Below are 18,372 nucleotides of genomic sequence, written 5' to 3'. Positions count from 1 at the left end.
GATGTTAACCATGACCGAGGTCGAGCATTGTGTAAAGAACAGTAACGGTTAGTGTTTGAAATAGGATATTAATTGAATATTCTCTGCACTTGTACTATTAGGGTTTGTTAGAGATATGTCTTGTATAAATAGAAAAAGAGATAATGAGATAGGGGAGATGAGATTCATTTTGATAAGAATACTTTTGTGAAGAAGATTCTTCCCCTCTCTCTCTAACAAAGATACAAATATTGCCTTTTCATTGACATTCTTACATATATTATTCCACACTTTTCCATTAGAAGCAAGGATAACATTCTAGGATTTATCTGTCACGCATCATTGTCAGAAAGAATAATCATTTAATTCATTCATTATTGGGTGATTCATTCCTTCTATTTACTTAAATGTCACTTATTGCTAGTTATTCCTCCATTATTGCTCATGCTTTGAGAATATTTAATGCGCAATCTCATTAACTTCCCACCGAATCAACCCTATATTGTCCGTAGTTTCCAAGATCTTCGTTGAGGAGTATTATTATTAACTAAGTTTGACCCATCATTACATAAATATAAGGTTTAATCGAAAGTTATACTTTTTGGTCAAACAGAGACTAGAAAACCTTTAGTTCTTTAGAGTTTTTGTCTACATTTCAAAAATTGAAATGGGTGTATAAACAGACTCAAAATACGCTGTAACTGGTTTTATATATTTCTTTGAAATGTAGATCAATTCAATAATGAAAACTAGTGGGGAAAAAAAGATCGGCATCTTTATTATTTACAATTAGGAATATTTGTGTAACAACCCGACCCCTTGTTTAGAATATGTTATGTTGTATAATATGTTTTGAACATGTTACAATGTTGGTATAATTATTCCTGATGTATATATAATACGCGATGAACCCTCTTGGTCAAAATCACAGGTTGATAGGCTCTGGGAGCAGCCGACTTCCACGATTGCAATGTGACCGGATACCAAGTTTGCCATGCCCCGAACTTGGGTGAGGCGCACTGGCACTCGGTGCGTTAACTTGACTGAGCAAACCACCCTATATCATCTCATATGACTATTAAATAATCTTGGGATATCCGAGGAAAGGAGATAACAAGATACTTTGATAAATATCTAACCGTATAACTGAAATTTTAACATGTATATATAACTAGAAGTGACCACACACGTCTATGAAGCCTCTAAGGTAACTAAAATTGTACAATTATCATACTGTCAGGATAGGGCCCCTTTCTACCCGTAATTTCTATTCGTCAAAGAGAACATTAAATCTGACATATCAGGACTAGTTGTTACCTATGACATTAAAAATACGACTTTAGATCTACTTGCAAGCCAACATTGACGAGAGATAATAAACGTTCAATTCTTGATACTAAAAGTATTTGATTTGGATTGAATGGAATCATTTTGAAATCCATGAATTGGCCATATTTTTTCTTTTTTTTGAAATGCAGGACAAATAAGAAAAGAAATCTAGTAATAAAAAAGAGATTAGCATCTTTATTATTTACTGTTAATTGACTTTCCTTAATTGACTTTCCTCAGGAGATCTTTTCATAGCCCGGTTAGAATCTCTTTCAAGATTTAGCTTTAACAATCTCTTTAATTAGTATTTTGTCCATATATAATCTTCTTTAAATCTTGAAATGATTTATTAATTTAATAACCAATTTCTAACTTATAAAAGCTTAATACACATTATATTATACTACATACACAGAAGACTAGCAGAGAGGTATGCAACTTCTTCTCTGTTTTGTTTATTTTTTCTTTTCTTTCTGTTATTATTATTGTGTTATCATTATTAATCTTTGTTTTTTTTTGTTTTTTATTTTCTCATTTATCTTTTAGTTTCACTTTCCAATGGAAACTAATACAAATTGCTTCTTCCGTGTGTTTGTGTTTCTTTTCTTTCTGATTTTGGCTTTGTTTAGTTTTTTACGTTCATATTTTAGCTTCAATATAATATTAATGGAGTTATCTAGTTGGAGACCTCTTTCCTATCAACCCCTTCATATTTTTAATTATCATCACATTCTTTTAATTTCAGATTCCCAATTTCTTATAAGAAAATTCAAGGCTAGTGATAAGAAGTTTAGGTGGTGTTTAATTCAAAAGTTTTGAAGAAGAGTTAGGACTTGTTAGGATAAGAATTTCTAGTATAATATTTCCTCAATCTCAATTTATATATATGGTGGTGCAACGGGAATCAAACGAATTTTTCTTTAATCGATTATCTAGTATAAATATATTTTTGAGTGAAATTGCAGAAAATGGGGAAGAATAATAAACTAAGCATATGTTTGTTGGAGGTCACTATGGTTGCGTTTACATTCTTCATAGTAGCTGCAGATTCTCGTCCACACAACGGGTGAGTCTCGGTTTCTTTTATATAATTAATTTTCAATTCATAAAGCTATTTTCCAAATTATACAGTAAAGTCATATTTCTTTTATTTATTACACTAGTCTCACCGTACGCGCATTGCGCGTGTATCTGCGTCGATGAGTAAAAGGTTTTAAGAAATCACATAAATTATAAATTAAAAAAATTGTGTTTTGATTTTATATAATAAAAGTTCAAGAAAATAATGTAAATTCCTAAAAATAATAAATATTTATCCTATTTAGCTAACTTAGTTACGAAAGAAAAAGGGCTCCATAGACTCCTCGTAACCTTAAGTAAAATTATTTACTCATTTATTAATGAAGGATGTTATTTAAGTGAAATTTGTATTTAATTTTTTTAATTATTATTAGTTAACTTCAAACATAAATAATTTTTTGCACAAATTTGAACTTTGAAATTTGTCTTTTTAATTCTATAACTCTATAACTACATCTAATATCAGTAAACTCTATCTTCTCATAAACATGAAACATATGATAGATATTTGTGAAATTTGAAATCAAAATGTACAATTTTATTTTGCAAATAATTTTCCATTTTTTTGTAAGTATGGATCCGTCTTGAACATATTATTATAACATATAGAAACACGTGATTCTTAACAACATAAGTAGAAATAATATGAATGATAAATAAAATTGTGAAAAAACATGCCTTTAAAGTAATTAAGTATGAGCAATGAATTTAGAATTTAAATGTTTACCTCCCATAATGCATTTAATTAAATTTACATACTGGTTTTATAAGTTGTTTCTTGTGGCGCAAAGTCATTTTCTCTGCTTATAAATGATTCCCTTGAACATAAATGACTTATGAATTTGTCTTTGTATAATTTTGCAGAGAGCTTGAGTTGGATGCGTGTTTGTTATTTAATTATAAAATATTTATAGATTTTGTAGGATTTAAATCCCTAAATATTAGGGGTTACTACCCAATCCAAATGAGGAAAGATTTAATGACCCTAATTTTAGTTAATGCTAAAATCCTAAATATCAGGAATAGATAAAATTTTAATTGATATTAAAATCCTAAATATTACGAGCATAATTAAATGATAAGTTTGTCCAATATAAAATTTATTTTTAAAGGATAAAAAAGACGAACGACATTCCGCTAAGGGCCTTCGTATTTTTAATATAGTATAGATAGATATATCCGAAAATGGATTTACACTAGAAATGAGTGATGAATGGGCTCACCGATGCTAGGAGTGTCAAGTTTAGCCAATGAAAATATATCCGTCCAACCTATTCACGTGGGTCAATTGATTTTGTGGCTCAGTTTTATCCCTACCTTTTTTTTTACACATGAGAGATGGAGGGAATATATTATTAGAAATTCTTATCCTAATAAGTCCTAACAAAGTAATTACTTATTGCTTAGTCAAATTGAGCTGCTCATCTTAACCTGAGTAAATTTAGATATTGTTGTGACCATATAATATTGATTCAGCCTGTTTTAACTCATTAAAGTTAAACTAAGCCCGTTTTAACTCGCTCAAATTTAACTCAACCCCGTTAACGTACTGACTTGTTACTTCTTTGTTAAAATTAAAAACAGAGAAAGAAATACAACAACGCCAGAAGTCAAATTGGAGATACAAACAGAACAAGTAAATCTACATTTTGTTCTATGTTTACAATTTTACATCTTTAAAAATTAGTTTATATTTGTTTAAGAGGTTGTACTTAATTTTGATTTTATATAAGTTAAATGTAATTCCTTCAATTATAATTCTAATTGTTTTATCTTCAGGTGATATTGAGCAATGGCTTCGCAAATATTACTTTATCAAAACCAGATGGCCACGTCACGTGCATATCATATGGTGGGATGGAAAATTTACTAGCGACCAAAAACGAAAACGATAGAGGGTATTAAGTTTTAACCTATTGTTAAACCTAGTATTATAGTTTAAATTTTCTTTAGTGAAGAAAATTATTAAAATAATAATACTACAATTATGTCAATTTCAGGTATTGGGATGTTATCTGGAATAATACTGGACCTCAGACAACTCGAAAAAAGTAATCAGTCTTTACCTCTCTTGTTGTTACCTATTAACTTGTATCGTATCGTAACTTTTAAATTTTAATACGATCTTTGTTTTGATTGTTACTTAAATTTTATTATATTTTATCTTTAAATCCTTCCTTACGTAATGACAAAAAGTGTCACGGTATGGAATGACCGATTTGGTGTGGTCGCATTATTTTCTTATGTTTTTCCTCTCATCTTGTCCTTCCTTATTATTAAATAATATTATTTTATCTTTTACCCTACCTTTTTATATAATAATTTTATCTTGTACCTTTTTCTTTATAATATTGCAAGTTTATTCTTCATATTGTTGATGCATGACATCATGAAACGGCGACAAATAATACAATCTATGCAAATATTATATACATAAAAACGATACAGTATAATAATACAATAGAATACTACATGATATATTATGAATGATACATAACAACTATCTAAACAAGTTGTAACTACTTGATGAATTTTTTTTTCGAACATTAAATCCATAAACTTTGGTGTTATTTTGCAGGTTTTCAGCAACAAGTTTTGAAGTCATAATAGACAATGAAAATCAGACAGAAATTTCATTTAAAAGAACATGGAATGCTTCTCAATCTGATCAACCTCCCTTAAACATTGACAAAAGGTGAAATACTTCAATGTAAAAGCTCAACTTTTTTCTTTCTTTTTGAAGTTTCTAATTTTGATTGTAAAAATTATATTTACACTGTTAGAATATAGAAGTTTATCGTTGTATTCGACTATTTTCTAATATTTTAGCGCGCAAATTTCAGGTATATAATGCTACGCGACGCGCCAGGATTTTATACATACTCAATCGTTGAACGTTTAGAAGGATGGCCGCTTTCGTATATCCAAAATCTCAGGATTGTCTTCAAGCTTCAAGAAGACATGTATTTTATCTAAAATTTCTCATCATTAATAATTTATTTTAAAATTTGTTACTGGATTTATATATAGTATTGAAACTGAATTTTTATGAATAAAAAGGTTTCACTACATGGCTGTCTCTGATGAGAGACAACGGGTCATGCCAATGGAAGTGGATCGGAAGACTGGCGAGGTGCTTGACTACAAAGAAGCCGTTCTTCTTACTAACTCGACTAATCCAGATTTAAAAGGAGAGGTATACGACCCTATAATTAGCATAAACATTTATTTGAAAAAGATTTAAAAACAATATAAATTTTTTTTTTACGAAAGTCAGCAAGCAAATCAACTTTTATGGTAGATTACTCAAAAGAATTGACTTGAGAGTTTGTGAAAGTATATAGATCATATATTGCATCATCTTCATAGAAATAAGTTTTGTTTAAACCACCAAAAGTTGTGGTTGGATGGTACTTATATTACTAAGTAAATATATTACCGTCTCATTCTTAACCAGAAGTTTTAGATTCGAGTCAAGTGTTGTTAAAGGCGCTCTTAAACCCTGAAGCGAGGCTCAAAACATGTTGAGCACTTCAGTGTTGCATCAAAGCTCCTAGGAATACATTTCTTTGTCATTGAGTGTAATTCTAAAAAAACGACACTAAACAATTGATATTTCACTTTGTCATAATTTTTTTTTCAATTTCTTTGTCATATATTTGTTATTCATGCTTATAGTTATTGATCTTGGATTATATATACATAACTTTTTACGTTTTCTCCAGTAGCGCCTTTTTTCATTAAAGCTCACGCTTTATTTGCGCTTTGCACTTAAAACCCTAATAGACATTAGAGTTTTTTTTTTGCACTTCTCGTCTTTGGGGGTAAGAAGTGTTTTTTACCCCCAAAATAGGATTTTCCGATGTAAATCTGGATAAGTCAAGCTCCAAAGCTGGTACCGAACACACACTGAGTGGGAGAAAAAAAATTGTTTACTATTTGCATGGCTTGATGTTTATATACACGTATAAAATATGCAGGTGGATGACAAGTATTTCTATACAAATGATAACAAAGACGGTAAAGTTTATGGATGGGTGAGTGCAAATCCTCCGGTAGGATTTTGGATGATTATTCCAAGCAATGAATTTCGTACTGGAGGACCATTTAGACAAGACATTACTACACATGTTGGTCCAACTGTACTTTCTGTAAGTGATGAATTATAGAAATTCTATATAATATGTAACACTTCATTTTCTTTTATTTTTAGTCATATATATATTTTAATTATAATCGCAGGTATTTGTTAGTACACATTATGCAGGAGAGGATTTGGCTATAAAATTTCAACAAGGAGAACCATGGAAAAAAGTTATTGGCCCTGTCTTTGTGTATCTTAATTCAGATGGTTCAGCTAAGGGCAATCCCTCCATACTTTGGGATGATGCTAAGAAAAGGGTAATATATTAATCTCTTGCTATTTGCTAATACCAATTTGAGAAGTGAATTCAGTTAACATATTGCTGAAGGAATTCTCCGTCAAATTTACAGATGAATCAAGAAGTCGCAAACTGGCCCTATGAGTTTCCAGTTTCAAAAGACTACATCAAATCTAATCAAAGAGGAACAGTTAGAGGCCAAATACTTGTTAAAGACAGGTCGGTCTTTTTTCCAGTATTCATCCTTTAGTATCTGCAATCAAATTACTTTCAAATATATGATCTACTTTGTTGATTTTGAGGGTAATTCACTATAAGAAAACCTTAAATTACATGGGGATTTTACCTAGGAATTTTTTCTGCAGATAATTCCTGCAAATTTTCATGCGAAAATCTAGTGATTCCTAGTTTCTAGAATATTTACCTGCCAATTTGATTTTCCCAGGTAAATTCGCAAATAAATTTGGCGCCATTTAGCGCCAAAATATTACCTGGAGATTTATTTGGGAAAATAATCCCCAAGTATCATCTTCGTGGGTAATTTCGCAGGTAAATAATGAAAAATATAAAAAATTATTTCCTTTGTGATTTCGTAGGAAGTTCCCCAGGTAATGTTACTTGCGGATTTTGTTAGAGATTATTTCTTGGGGATTTACATGGGAATTATATTACTTAGGAAAATACCTGGGGATTTGTTATTGCGATTTTAGCTGGGGATTATTTCTTGGGGAATTACCTTGGGATGTTATATTACCTAGGTAATTACTTGGGAATTTTGTTGTGATATATTAGTTGGGGATTATTTCTTGGGGATTTACCTAAAGAATTTATTACCTAGGGATTAACTTGGAGATTTTATTGCTGCAATTTTAGCTGGGAATTATTCTTGAGGATTTACATGAATGTTTTATTAGTTAGAAAATTACCTAGAAACTTTGTTGCTGCAATATAGCTTGAATTATTTCTTAAAAATTTACTTGAGAATTTTATTATTGCAAGTTTAGCTGGAAATATTTTCTTGGAATTTACCTAGAAAATCTATTAACTTGAAAATTTATCTAAAAATTTTATAGCCACATATCTAACTTTGAAATTCTTTCAATACACTTTAAAAATATTAATACAAGAAAAAACTATTTTAATTTAAAAGTTATATTTTTTTTAACTGTTGCAAAAACATGATATATCAGTATTGATTATATCCATTTTATATTTTATCAATTTATTTATAGGTAAATAGTTAAAATATTAATCCTATATAAAACTTAATTGTGGGAGATATACTGGATTGAATATTACACCTCATTGAGCATAATATAGTCGGTTATCATTTTGTTTGAACTAATTTAATATCAAAAATAATTATCATAACTCTAGTTATTTTAAGAATTAAAAATTTGATATGGTTGATATAAAGGGATTTAATAAAATCAAATATCTTAAGAAAATATACTAAATTATGAATAAGTGAATAATTTAAGTTCATTCCGAAATAGAGAAATATTAATTTACATTTATAATATATAACTAATTTTTATTAACTTTCTAACTAATTATATCATATACGTTGGATTGGATATTACAAGTTATTGAGCATAATATAATTAGTTATTAAGTTTTGAACAAATTCATAAAAAATAATTATCATAACTCTAGTTATTTTAAGAATTACGATGATATGATTGATATAAAGGATGTAATAAAGCTAATATCATTAAAAACAAAAATACTAAATTGCGTATAAATGAGCAATTTAAGTTTAGTTTCTAAGCAGAAAAAATTAAGATATATATATTAACTTTCTATCTTACATATCTTTTTTTTTTCCGATGTGTAGTTAGAATGATGAAACTAATGTTGTATAAATGTTCGGATTGAACATTACAAGTCATATAGCATAGTATAGTCAATCATTACCTTTTTTGAACAAAATCAATAACAAATAATTTTCATAAATTTAGTTATTTTAAGAATTAAATTTTAATATGGTTGATATAAAAGGATATAACAAAACTAAGATACGACTATATCTAGCATCTTCGTCTAATATTATCAGAAAATATACTAAATTGTGCATAAGTGCACAATTTAAGTTTAGTTTCTAAGTATAAAAAATTTATGTTACATTTATAAAAAATATAACTAACTTTAATTAACTTTTTATATTATGTATGCCAATTTCTAACATGTATTTAAAATGATAAAATTTAATATGTATAAAATGATATTAGTTGTAGATGTTAGTATTGAAACTTAATATCAAGTGATCATATAATTCTATTTTTTAAATGATAAAATTTAATTATAATATGTATAAAATAATATTAGTTGTAGGCGTCACTTGTCAGTAGTGAAACTTAATATCAAGTGATTATATAATTCTACTTTTTAAAAAGATAAAAATTAATTATAATATGTATAAAATGAAATTAGTGGTAGATGTCACCTGTTAGTATTGAAACTTAATATCATGTGATTGTATAATTCTACTTTCTACATTTGATTAACTTCGTATATTATTAAAATAAATTAATCTTGCATATATAGGATTAACGAAACAGTTCTTTCTAATTTTCATGTGTAATAATTCTCAGTAATTAATATATTTTTTATATAAAAGGGAAATTAATGTGGTATTCCAGGAATATAAATAGTAACTAAGAATATTTTTAGATTAAAAGTAATATAATTAATGCATCTTTTTTCAAAACAACAAAAAATATAAGAAGGAAACTTTAAAAATTGTAGCAAGTTGGGAGACTTAGACAGCCTATTCCCACATCGGCCAAGAGAGGTGAGATTCTCCACTTTATAAGCTCAACACATTCGTCCATTGCCACCAGCTTCGCTACTAGAAGCCTCTAGCATATTGATAAAGGAGGATTGTTTGCATATACATTTAGATTAGAAAACTAATTAATAGTTAATAATAATTATAATTGTTAGTAATTACTAAAAATAAAATAATATTGTGGTGCCTGTGTGGGGGTTCGTATATACAAAACATATAATATGTGAGGAGTTGCGTTAAATAAAAATTAATTTGAATAATAAAATACTACGGCAACAATTTATTTATTGTCTAAAAGGTTCTAAAAATTTATTTGGAATTTTCATGGGGTTCTTGTAGATATTTCCCTATGAAAAATCGCGAAAACTCAACTTTCATAAAAATTTTACCAAAAGTTTCATGTGAATTTTTAGAATTTTTTACGAAAAAATCTGCAAGTAATTTACATGCAGATTTAAAATCCCAGGTAATTCACATACGAATTTAAAAAATCCCCATGTACGTTACCTGGGGATTTATAAATTCCGCAGGTAATAATTACCCATGAAGGTTTTTTCATCGAATTTTTTTTGGAAGGAAAATCCGCAGGAAACTAAGTTTCCTGTTAATTTTTTTGTGTAATCCCCAGAAAAATCTCCATATAATACACGATTTCTTGTAGTGATTGATTAACCCTAATCCGCAGTGAGATTATGGAATTGAATGCCTTAGAGAGTGAAATGAAAATTTTCTCTTGTATATCTGTACAGTGTATTCACATACATATATAGATGATGTATCAGCTAACTAACCACCTAAACCAGCTGACTAACTATATAACTGATTCTAGAAGATTCTATACAACTGTGTACATCTTCACTATCATATTGTATTCTCATTACTCCCCTCAAGCTAGGTGGTGCAAATATTTTCAGTACAACTAGCTTGCTTACAAGATATTTATGTTGTGGTTTTCCAAATCCTTTTGTTAGAATGTCAGCCTCCTGATCTTTGGTTCCCACATGTTCTGTTTTTATCAATCCCTCCTGAATCTTTATTTGATAAAGTGACAATCTATTTCTATATATGTTTCGTTCTTTCATGAAATATTGGGTTGGCTACAATTTGAAATACAACCTTGCTATCATTGTATACTTCAATTGATAACTCTACATTTGTCCTCAACTCCTTCAGCAGTGTTGTCAACCATACTACTTCTGATACTGCGCTTGCCATGCTTCTATATTCAACTTAACTTCTTGACACTGTGTTCTGTTTCTTCAACTTCCATGAGAGCAAAGAATCTCCATACTTCACTACAAAACCTGATACTGATTTCCTTGTATTGGGATACCAGTTGGTTCTGCTCTAACTGCTTTATTTGTTAGTGATATCAGTAGATAAAGTCCATCTTTCTCTCTACCAATCCCATTTTCCTCCCCATTGAAGAGGTTCTAGAACATTCCAGACAAAAGTCAGGGTAGAATGTGACTAGACATTTAAGATCCATTGTCACCTTAGACATCGACATAAGGTTGTATTGGAAATCAGGTAAAAACAACACATCTTTGATTTCCCATGTTCCTGTGACTCTGCAATTCCCAATATGTGTGACCTGTACTACTTTCCTATTTGGTAGATTAACCTTCTTAGTGTCTTTAGTGTTGATTGCTTTAACATTATTAAACAGTCTTAGATTAATAACCATGTGATTGGTTGCTCCCGTGTCTATTATCCAGTGTGCCTTTGCTATATCAACAAGAAATGAATAAGCATTACCTGCCATGTTGGCTGTATTTTCCTGATGTGGTTGTCGATTGATATTCAGACTCAACATCTTCATGATATGATCATGCTGCTCTGTAGTCAAGAATGGAGCTTTGGCCATTTCTCCTTTGTTAAATCTCTCAGGTTGACCAATGCCTCATGTATTTCCAGCAGTTACATTTGGGTGATTGTTTTCAGCATAAGCATTATATGCATTGTTCATCTTCTTCTTTCCTTTGAAACGTGCAGGATATCCAATAATTTTGTAGCATCCTTCCTTCGTATGACCTTTCATCTTACAATAGTCACACTGCACATTCTAGTTCCTTTTTGGTCTCGGATAGTTCTGATGCACATCACCTTTACCAGCCAAAAGAGCTGCAGAATCATTTGAATCCCCTGCTGTCATGATGTTGGCCACTGATCTTCTGGTTTCTCTCTTAGCCAGCATTGAATATGTCTTATTAATGCTTGGTGTAGGGCTAGTCATCAGAATTTGGCTTCTAGCTTGTTCGTAGGTTTCATTCAATCCCATCAAAAACTGTAAGACCTTCTGTTTTTGCATGAATTCAATGAAATTCTTAGACTTGGCGCAATCACATGAAGGTGGCACCATGTTGTCAAACTCATCCCAGAGATTACGAAGTTCAGAGAAATACACTGACACACTATCAGTTCCTTGAGTAATTGTAGCTATTGCCTTAAGCAGCTGATACACTCGTGAAGTGTTCACCTTATCATATCGTTCCCAAACAACTCTAGCATTCTTTGCATACACAACTGTTGTTATCAATTCCTTCGATACTGAGCTCATGATCCATCCTAAAACGATGGCATTACACCGGTCCCACTGACGACCTAGTCTGCATAAAAATCCCCCATTTTTAGAGTCACATCGACTAACCCTAGCTTGTTCATCCTAAGCAGCTGGATTTCCATCGCTTGACTCCAGGTGATGTAATTGTCAGAACCAGTCAACTGGATCGATATTATCAAAGCTTCCGTCGTGTCCGAAGGATGAAGAAACAGTGGATGGTTATGGCCCAAATTTGTCTTTGCCGCCATTATTGAATCTCAAATTTGTAACTCACCTATTAGTTGAATCGTTGAAAACAGAGTCTCCCAGAATCAATGTCGTGCACTCGCAATCGCGATTAATTGCTCTGATACCATGCTGATTTTGGGGGTAACTGATGAACCCTAACCGACAAAGGAGATTGTGGAATTGATTGTCTTAGAGAGAGAAATATTGAAAGAGAGAAATGAAATGATTTTCTCTTGTATATCTGTACAGTGTATTCACATACATATATAGATGATGTATCAGCTAACTAACCACCTAAACTAACTGACTAACTACATAACTGATTCTAGAAGATTCTACACAATTATGTACATCTTCACTATCATATTGTATTCTCATTATAATTGGGGCATTCCGCATTCGATTTTGAGCAAAAGAGGATTTGTCTTCCTTAGAGCCCGTTTGGATTGGCTTAAAAAAAGTGTTTTTTTCCGCAAAAATAGCTTTTAAGTCAAAAAAACAATAAGTTGGGGTCGCCCAGCTAGCTTTTGGCTTGTTTTAAGTAGTTTAAAACTTATTTTAAGCATTTTTTAACTTTGCCAAATACTGAAAAAAGCTAAAAAGAGCTCAAAAGCTTATTTGACCAGCTTAAAAACCAATCCAAATACCCTCTATGGACATATCCATAGTGAGAGGAGTCCCAACTAGTTGAGATTAAACTAGTTAACCGTGTAGGAATAAGTGTGAGATTCAAAGAACTCGTAATTTGTCTTTTAAAATGGATATTTAACATCGAAATAAATGAAGTTAAACAAATTGAATATAAAAGATTCATACAACTGGCTCAACTTATTTCAAATTGAAGCATAATTGACAAATTGATTGATTAATATTCCTTCGTTTTTGTTGTGTAAGGTTTATCAGTAAACAAGATGTGCCGGTTTCCAATGCTTATATAGGTTTAGCGCCACCAGGAGATGTTGGATCTTGGCAAAGAGAAAACAAAGTAAGGTTACGTGATTTGTAAATTTGTTTTTTTTAAAAAAAAAAATTAGACAAATTTTTTCAGTTATATAAATTTTCTTAATAGATTTATTAACTTAGTTTGTTTCGTTTCATCGCAGGGATATCAGTTTTGGACTAAAACAGACTCTAATGGGAATTTTATCATAGAAAATGTTATATCCGGTACATATAACTTGTATGCAACAGTCCCAGGATTTATTGGTGATTACAAATACACTTCAGATGTAGAAGTAACTCCAGGTTATACATTTTTACTCACCCAAAATGTATATTTTCCTAATTCTAAATAATTAGTTCGTCAAAATAAGTATATTCTCTCTGACAGCTAATTTTTTTGTTCATTTGTTTATTTGTTACCAAATACAGGTTCTAGTATTAAATTAGGGAGTTTGGTGTATAAACCTCCAAGAAATGGAGACACACTATGGGAAATTGGAGTGCCAGATCGCACAGCTGCTGAATTTTTTATTCCAAATCCACCTCCACAATATAAAGTTCACAAATACAAAAACAACTCTGAATCAATGTACGTCTCACAAATTTGTTTTCCTTGTTAATTTTCAATTCTCAAAGCTCCTTAGAATGGATTATGAGCAATTGTTTAACTCATCTTAGCTCAAATCTTTGGACGGTAATGACCTGTCCAATTATTAATTCATCCTGCTCGCTCAAATTCAGTCCAACCATTCTTTTCGCGCTCCTAATTTTTAATTGATCACTTTCACTTTGGCTTGCAGTTTTCGACAGTATGGTTTGTGGAAACAATACAGTGTTTTATATCCTACAAATGATCTAGTTTACAATGTTGAGACTAGCAATTATTCAAGAGACTGGTTTTATGCTCAAGTTACTAGGTATGCCCTTATATATATATATATATATATATATATATATATATATAGCTCTTTTTTTTTTCCTTCCCTAACGATAACTATATCGAATTTTATAACATTGTGCTGCTGGAATTCTTTTGCAGGAATGTAGGAATCAACATATTTAATGCTACCACATGGAGAATTATATTCAATCTTACCAGTGTTGACAAGGCCTCAAATTACACTCTCCAACTTGCTCTTGCTGCAGCTCATGAAGCTGAATTACAAGTATGTAGCTTACCCTTGATTTATTAGTTTCTTTTAATTTCTCGCCCGGTGACCAGTACTCATAATGAGACCTAGGCTAATTCGGATTCGCGTCGCGTAAGGCCCGTTAATGGGATTTTGATATTCTTGAAAGAAATATATTACGTCTCCAACTAGACTAACTAGCCGTAGTTTATTCGAGATAACTTACATGAAAATTATCTTTTTGTTTTTTTTCTCAAGGTTCGTGTCAATGATGAAAAAGCGGAAGAACCTCATTTTACAACAGGATTTATAGGGGGAGATAATGCAATTGCAAGACATGGTATTCACGGATTATATTGGCTTTACAGCATTCGAATACAAGGCAATTTGCTTTCTAAAGGAGCAAACACAATTTTTCTTACACAAACAATAGCTATCACTCCCTATCAAGGAGTCATGTATGATTATCTTCGTTTAGAAGGACCTCATCAGTGATAAAATGGTCATTCAATTCCTTCATTTTCTAGTTTTTGTTTTTTGTTTTTTATGTGTGTTATACAGCTCAAAATGAAAAAAGAGAAAAGTGAAGGCGCATTCTTTTTTAACATGCAGCGATCAATTTACCCGGAAAAAAATAGCAACTTAATAAACATACATGAATTTAGTACTTATAATACTTAAAATGCAAGTACTATCAACACTAGCATCAAAATTGAACTTTGACAAAATTTTGCATAGTTACTTCATCGATTTTACATTTCTTTTTGGCCCTTGAGAATCTATTTTTTTGGTCTATCCCTCCGGTGTCGGGAACATAACCCTCCAGCCGAACTTATTGTGATTTGCATTGTGTAGGACCCATTAAAGCAGAAAAAACTTCGTATCAGGCGTTCATCTAGTCTCAGAACTCGAATCTAAATTTTTTGATTACGAGCAGTGGGATCATCTCCATCCCGCCATACCACTTGGTGCTAAAGACAATGGTAAATTATTTAAGATAATTGATGGAGAAAAGGGTAAAAGTAACATGACCTACACTAAAAACAAAAGAAAAACACATGAACAAAGAAAAAATCGTAAAGAAACTATCACAACAAACTGTAAGCTAACTGGACCTTTAGCTAATGTTAGTTAAAGGGACCGTTGTGATGGCTTGCTTTAGGGTTTCTCCCGAAGGCGTGATTAACACTATGCTAAGCCCAGACCCTTTTATGTTGGAAGCTCCGTCCGTAAATAAGGTCCAAACCCCCGATATCAATTCTGACACTATTATTGCCTCTTTGGTTGCCAGAGGCAACAATTTTGGATTGAAATCGGCCACAAAGTTAGCCAAGACTTGTGACTTAATTGCAGTCCTTAGTTTATATTCTATGTCGAATTCACTTATTTCGATGGCCCATTTGGCCAGCCTACCCAAGAGTTCGGGTTTGTGAAGGATGTTCCGCCAGAGGAAAAGTGGTCAGCACGGCTATCAGGTGACATTGGAAGTAGGGTCTCAGCTTCTGGGCGGCGACTACGAGAGCTAAGGCCAGCTTCTCTACTGCCTCTTCCGTACCTTCGTCCTTACGGACAAAAACTGCACTTACCGCTACTTTTGAGACTGCAAGGTAGACTAACAGTGTTTCACCTTCCTTTGGTTTCAAAAGTAATGGAGGGCTTGACAAGTGCCTTTTCAAATCTCTCAAAGCTTGCTGGCATTTCGATGTCCATTCGAAGTTGTTTTTCTTTTTGAGCAGTGCAAAGAAACTATGACATTTTTTTGATGACTGGGAAATGAACATGCTCAAAACTGCAAATCTTCCCATGAGCCTTTGGACTTCTTTCATGCTTGACAGCTGATTCGAGATGCCTTCGATGTCCTTGATCTTATCGGGGTTTACCTCAATCCCCCTTTGCGATACAAAAAATCCTAGGAACTTGCCAGAGCTGATCCTGAACACGTATTTCTTGGGGTTGAGCTTCATGTTATTCTTCCTTAGGATATCAAAAGTTTCTTACAGATGCTTAAGGTGATCACTTACATTGAAAGACTTAACGAGCATATCGTTTATCTAAATTTCCATAGTTTTCTCTATTTGGGGCACGCCTTATTCAAGTATTTATAATCTACACACATACAAAATTTATTGTTCTTCTTAGGAACTACGACTATATTAACTAGCTAGTATGGATACTTTACCTATCGGATTGAACCGATATCAAATAGGCGAGTTACCTCTTCATTGACGAAGAGGCAGTAGAGAAGCTGGCCTTAGCTCTCGTAGTCACCGCCCGGAAATTGAGGGCCTACTTCAGATGTCACCCGATAGCTATGGTGACCACTTTTCCTCTGCGGAACATCCTTCACAAACCCGAACACTCGGGTAGGCTGGCCTAATGGGCTATCGATGTCAGTGAGTTTGATATAGAATATAAACAAAGGACTACAGTTAAGTCACAAGTCTTGGCTGACCTTGTGGCCAATTTCAATCTGGGATTGCTACCTCTGGCCACTAAAGAGGCAGTAATGGTGTCAGAATCGACATCGAGTGTTTGGACCTTATTTATAGAAAGAGCTTCTAGCGTAAAAAGGGTCTGGGCTTGGCATAGTGTTAATCACACCTTCGGGAGAAACCCTAAGGTAAACCATCAGGACGGTCCCTTTAACTTACACGTCTTGAACTGGCCCGGGGACTAGATTCTGAGGTCATAGAAATCAATGCGACTCATAGCTGGTGGTAAATCAGGTCTACGAGATCTTTAAACCTAAAGAGGAGTGCATGCAACAATACGTGGTAAAGGTCCAAGCTCTACTAGCACAATTTTGGGAGTGGTCGATGACTCATATCCTGAGGGGAGAAAATGCAAAGTAGGCTCACTGGATAACCTTGGTTCATCAATAGAAATGAAGGGATCAGAGTCCGGGAAGGTAGTACAACTGGTGCACTCGATCCTGGATGGAGATAGCTACTACAAGGTAAATACGACTAATTTGGTCTAGGACTGGAGAAATGAAATCATCGATTATCTCATGCACGGGAAGCTTCTGAAGACTCCAAAGTGTCCCGGGAATTACGCGCCAAAGAAGCACGATATAGCTTCAAAGGAGGCCAACTGTAAAAAAATCTTTCCAAGGTCCACTTGCCCCATGCTTGGGGGCATCCGAAGCTAATTATATTATGTGAGAAGTCCACGAAGGGATATGCGGAAATCATTCGGGCATAGATTCCTTGTTGCTAAAACTGGTAAGGGTAGGATATTATTGGCCCCGCATGGAACAAGACGCCAAAGTCTTTGAATAAAAATGCGATAAGTGACAATGCTACGCACCGCTGGTACATCAATCAGTAGAACTACTGCATTCGGTTATGTCCCATTCATGAAATGGGTGATGGACATTATCGGACCATTGCTGCAGGCTTTCGGTAAGGTAAGATTTTTTTTTGATTTTGATTGACTATTTTTCTAAGTGGGTGGAAACAAGTTCTTATCAAAAGATGGTGTTGATACCCAATTTTTTCCTATGTATTTCTATACAAAATACTTTCAAAATAGCATGTACATGCATATATAAGCATGCCCCAAGAGTTTTGGTATTTTTTCTAATTCTTAAAGATTTTTACAATCAATTTATTGTCTATTTTAGCAGTACAAAATCCATAATTATTCCCAGAATCATCAATTTTGGTGAATAATTTATTTTATTCCCATATTTATACTAAGATATAATTAAGGTGATTTTTGCATATTTTTACAAATTTATTTGGTATTTTTTAAGTTAAATTGCATATAATTGCAATTTTAGCCTAATTTAAGATTTAATAGCATTTTATAATTGTAAAATTGGTCCCAATATTTTAAATTGATATTTATATATTATTAATTGGGTCAGTACTTTTAATTTGCTTTTAAAATCATTTTTATTATTTTTATAAAATAAAAAGGAAAAACTGGCTATTTAACATTTAG

General features: G+C 32.1%; 1 protein-coding gene across 1 annotated transcript; it reads left to right on the top strand.

Moving 5' to 3' along the window:
* The first annotated feature begins 2,276 nt into the window (after nt 1-2,276).
* On the top strand, nt 2,277-14,919 carry LOC104247556 (uncharacterized). The gene is made up of 16 exons (XM_070147344.1): nt 2,277-2,374; nt 3,973-4,024; nt 4,168-4,286; nt 4,389-4,439; nt 4,967-5,083; nt 5,232-5,351; nt 5,449-5,584; nt 6,369-6,539; nt 6,631-6,789; nt 6,883-6,989; nt 13,256-13,337; nt 13,456-13,597; nt 13,724-13,883; nt 14,095-14,211; nt 14,334-14,460; nt 14,683-14,919. Exons 1-16 carry the CDS (start codon nt 2,277-2,279, stop codon nt 14,917-14,919), a joined length of 1,995 nt encoding a protein of 664 aa, XP_070003445.1.
* The last annotated feature ends 3,453 nt before the right edge of the window (nt 14,920-18,372 follow it).

Source organism: Nicotiana sylvestris, chromosome 5 (assembly GCF_000393655.2).
Source record: "Nicotiana sylvestris chromosome 5, ASM39365v2, whole genome shotgun sequence".
NCBI classification, from domain to species: domain Eukaryota; kingdom Viridiplantae; phylum Streptophyta; class Magnoliopsida; order Solanales; family Solanaceae; genus Nicotiana; species Nicotiana sylvestris.
This window is presented reverse-complemented; position numbering and strand designations above follow the sequence as displayed.

Bases quoted from the DNA above. Each gene is read 5' to 3' on its own strand.
- LOC104247556 (XM_070147344.1), top strand. From the start codon at position 2,277: ATGGGGAAGAATAATAAACTAAGCATATGTTTGTTGGAGGTCACTATG. The intron at 6,790-6,882 runs GTAATATATTAA...TCAAATTTACAG, and splicing joins GGGATGATGCTAAGAAAAGG to ATGAATCAAGAAGTCGCAAA. The intron at 6,990-13,255 runs GTCGGTCTTTTT...AAGGTTTATCAG, and splicing joins CAAATACTTGTTAAAGACAG to TAAACAAGATGTGCCGGTTT.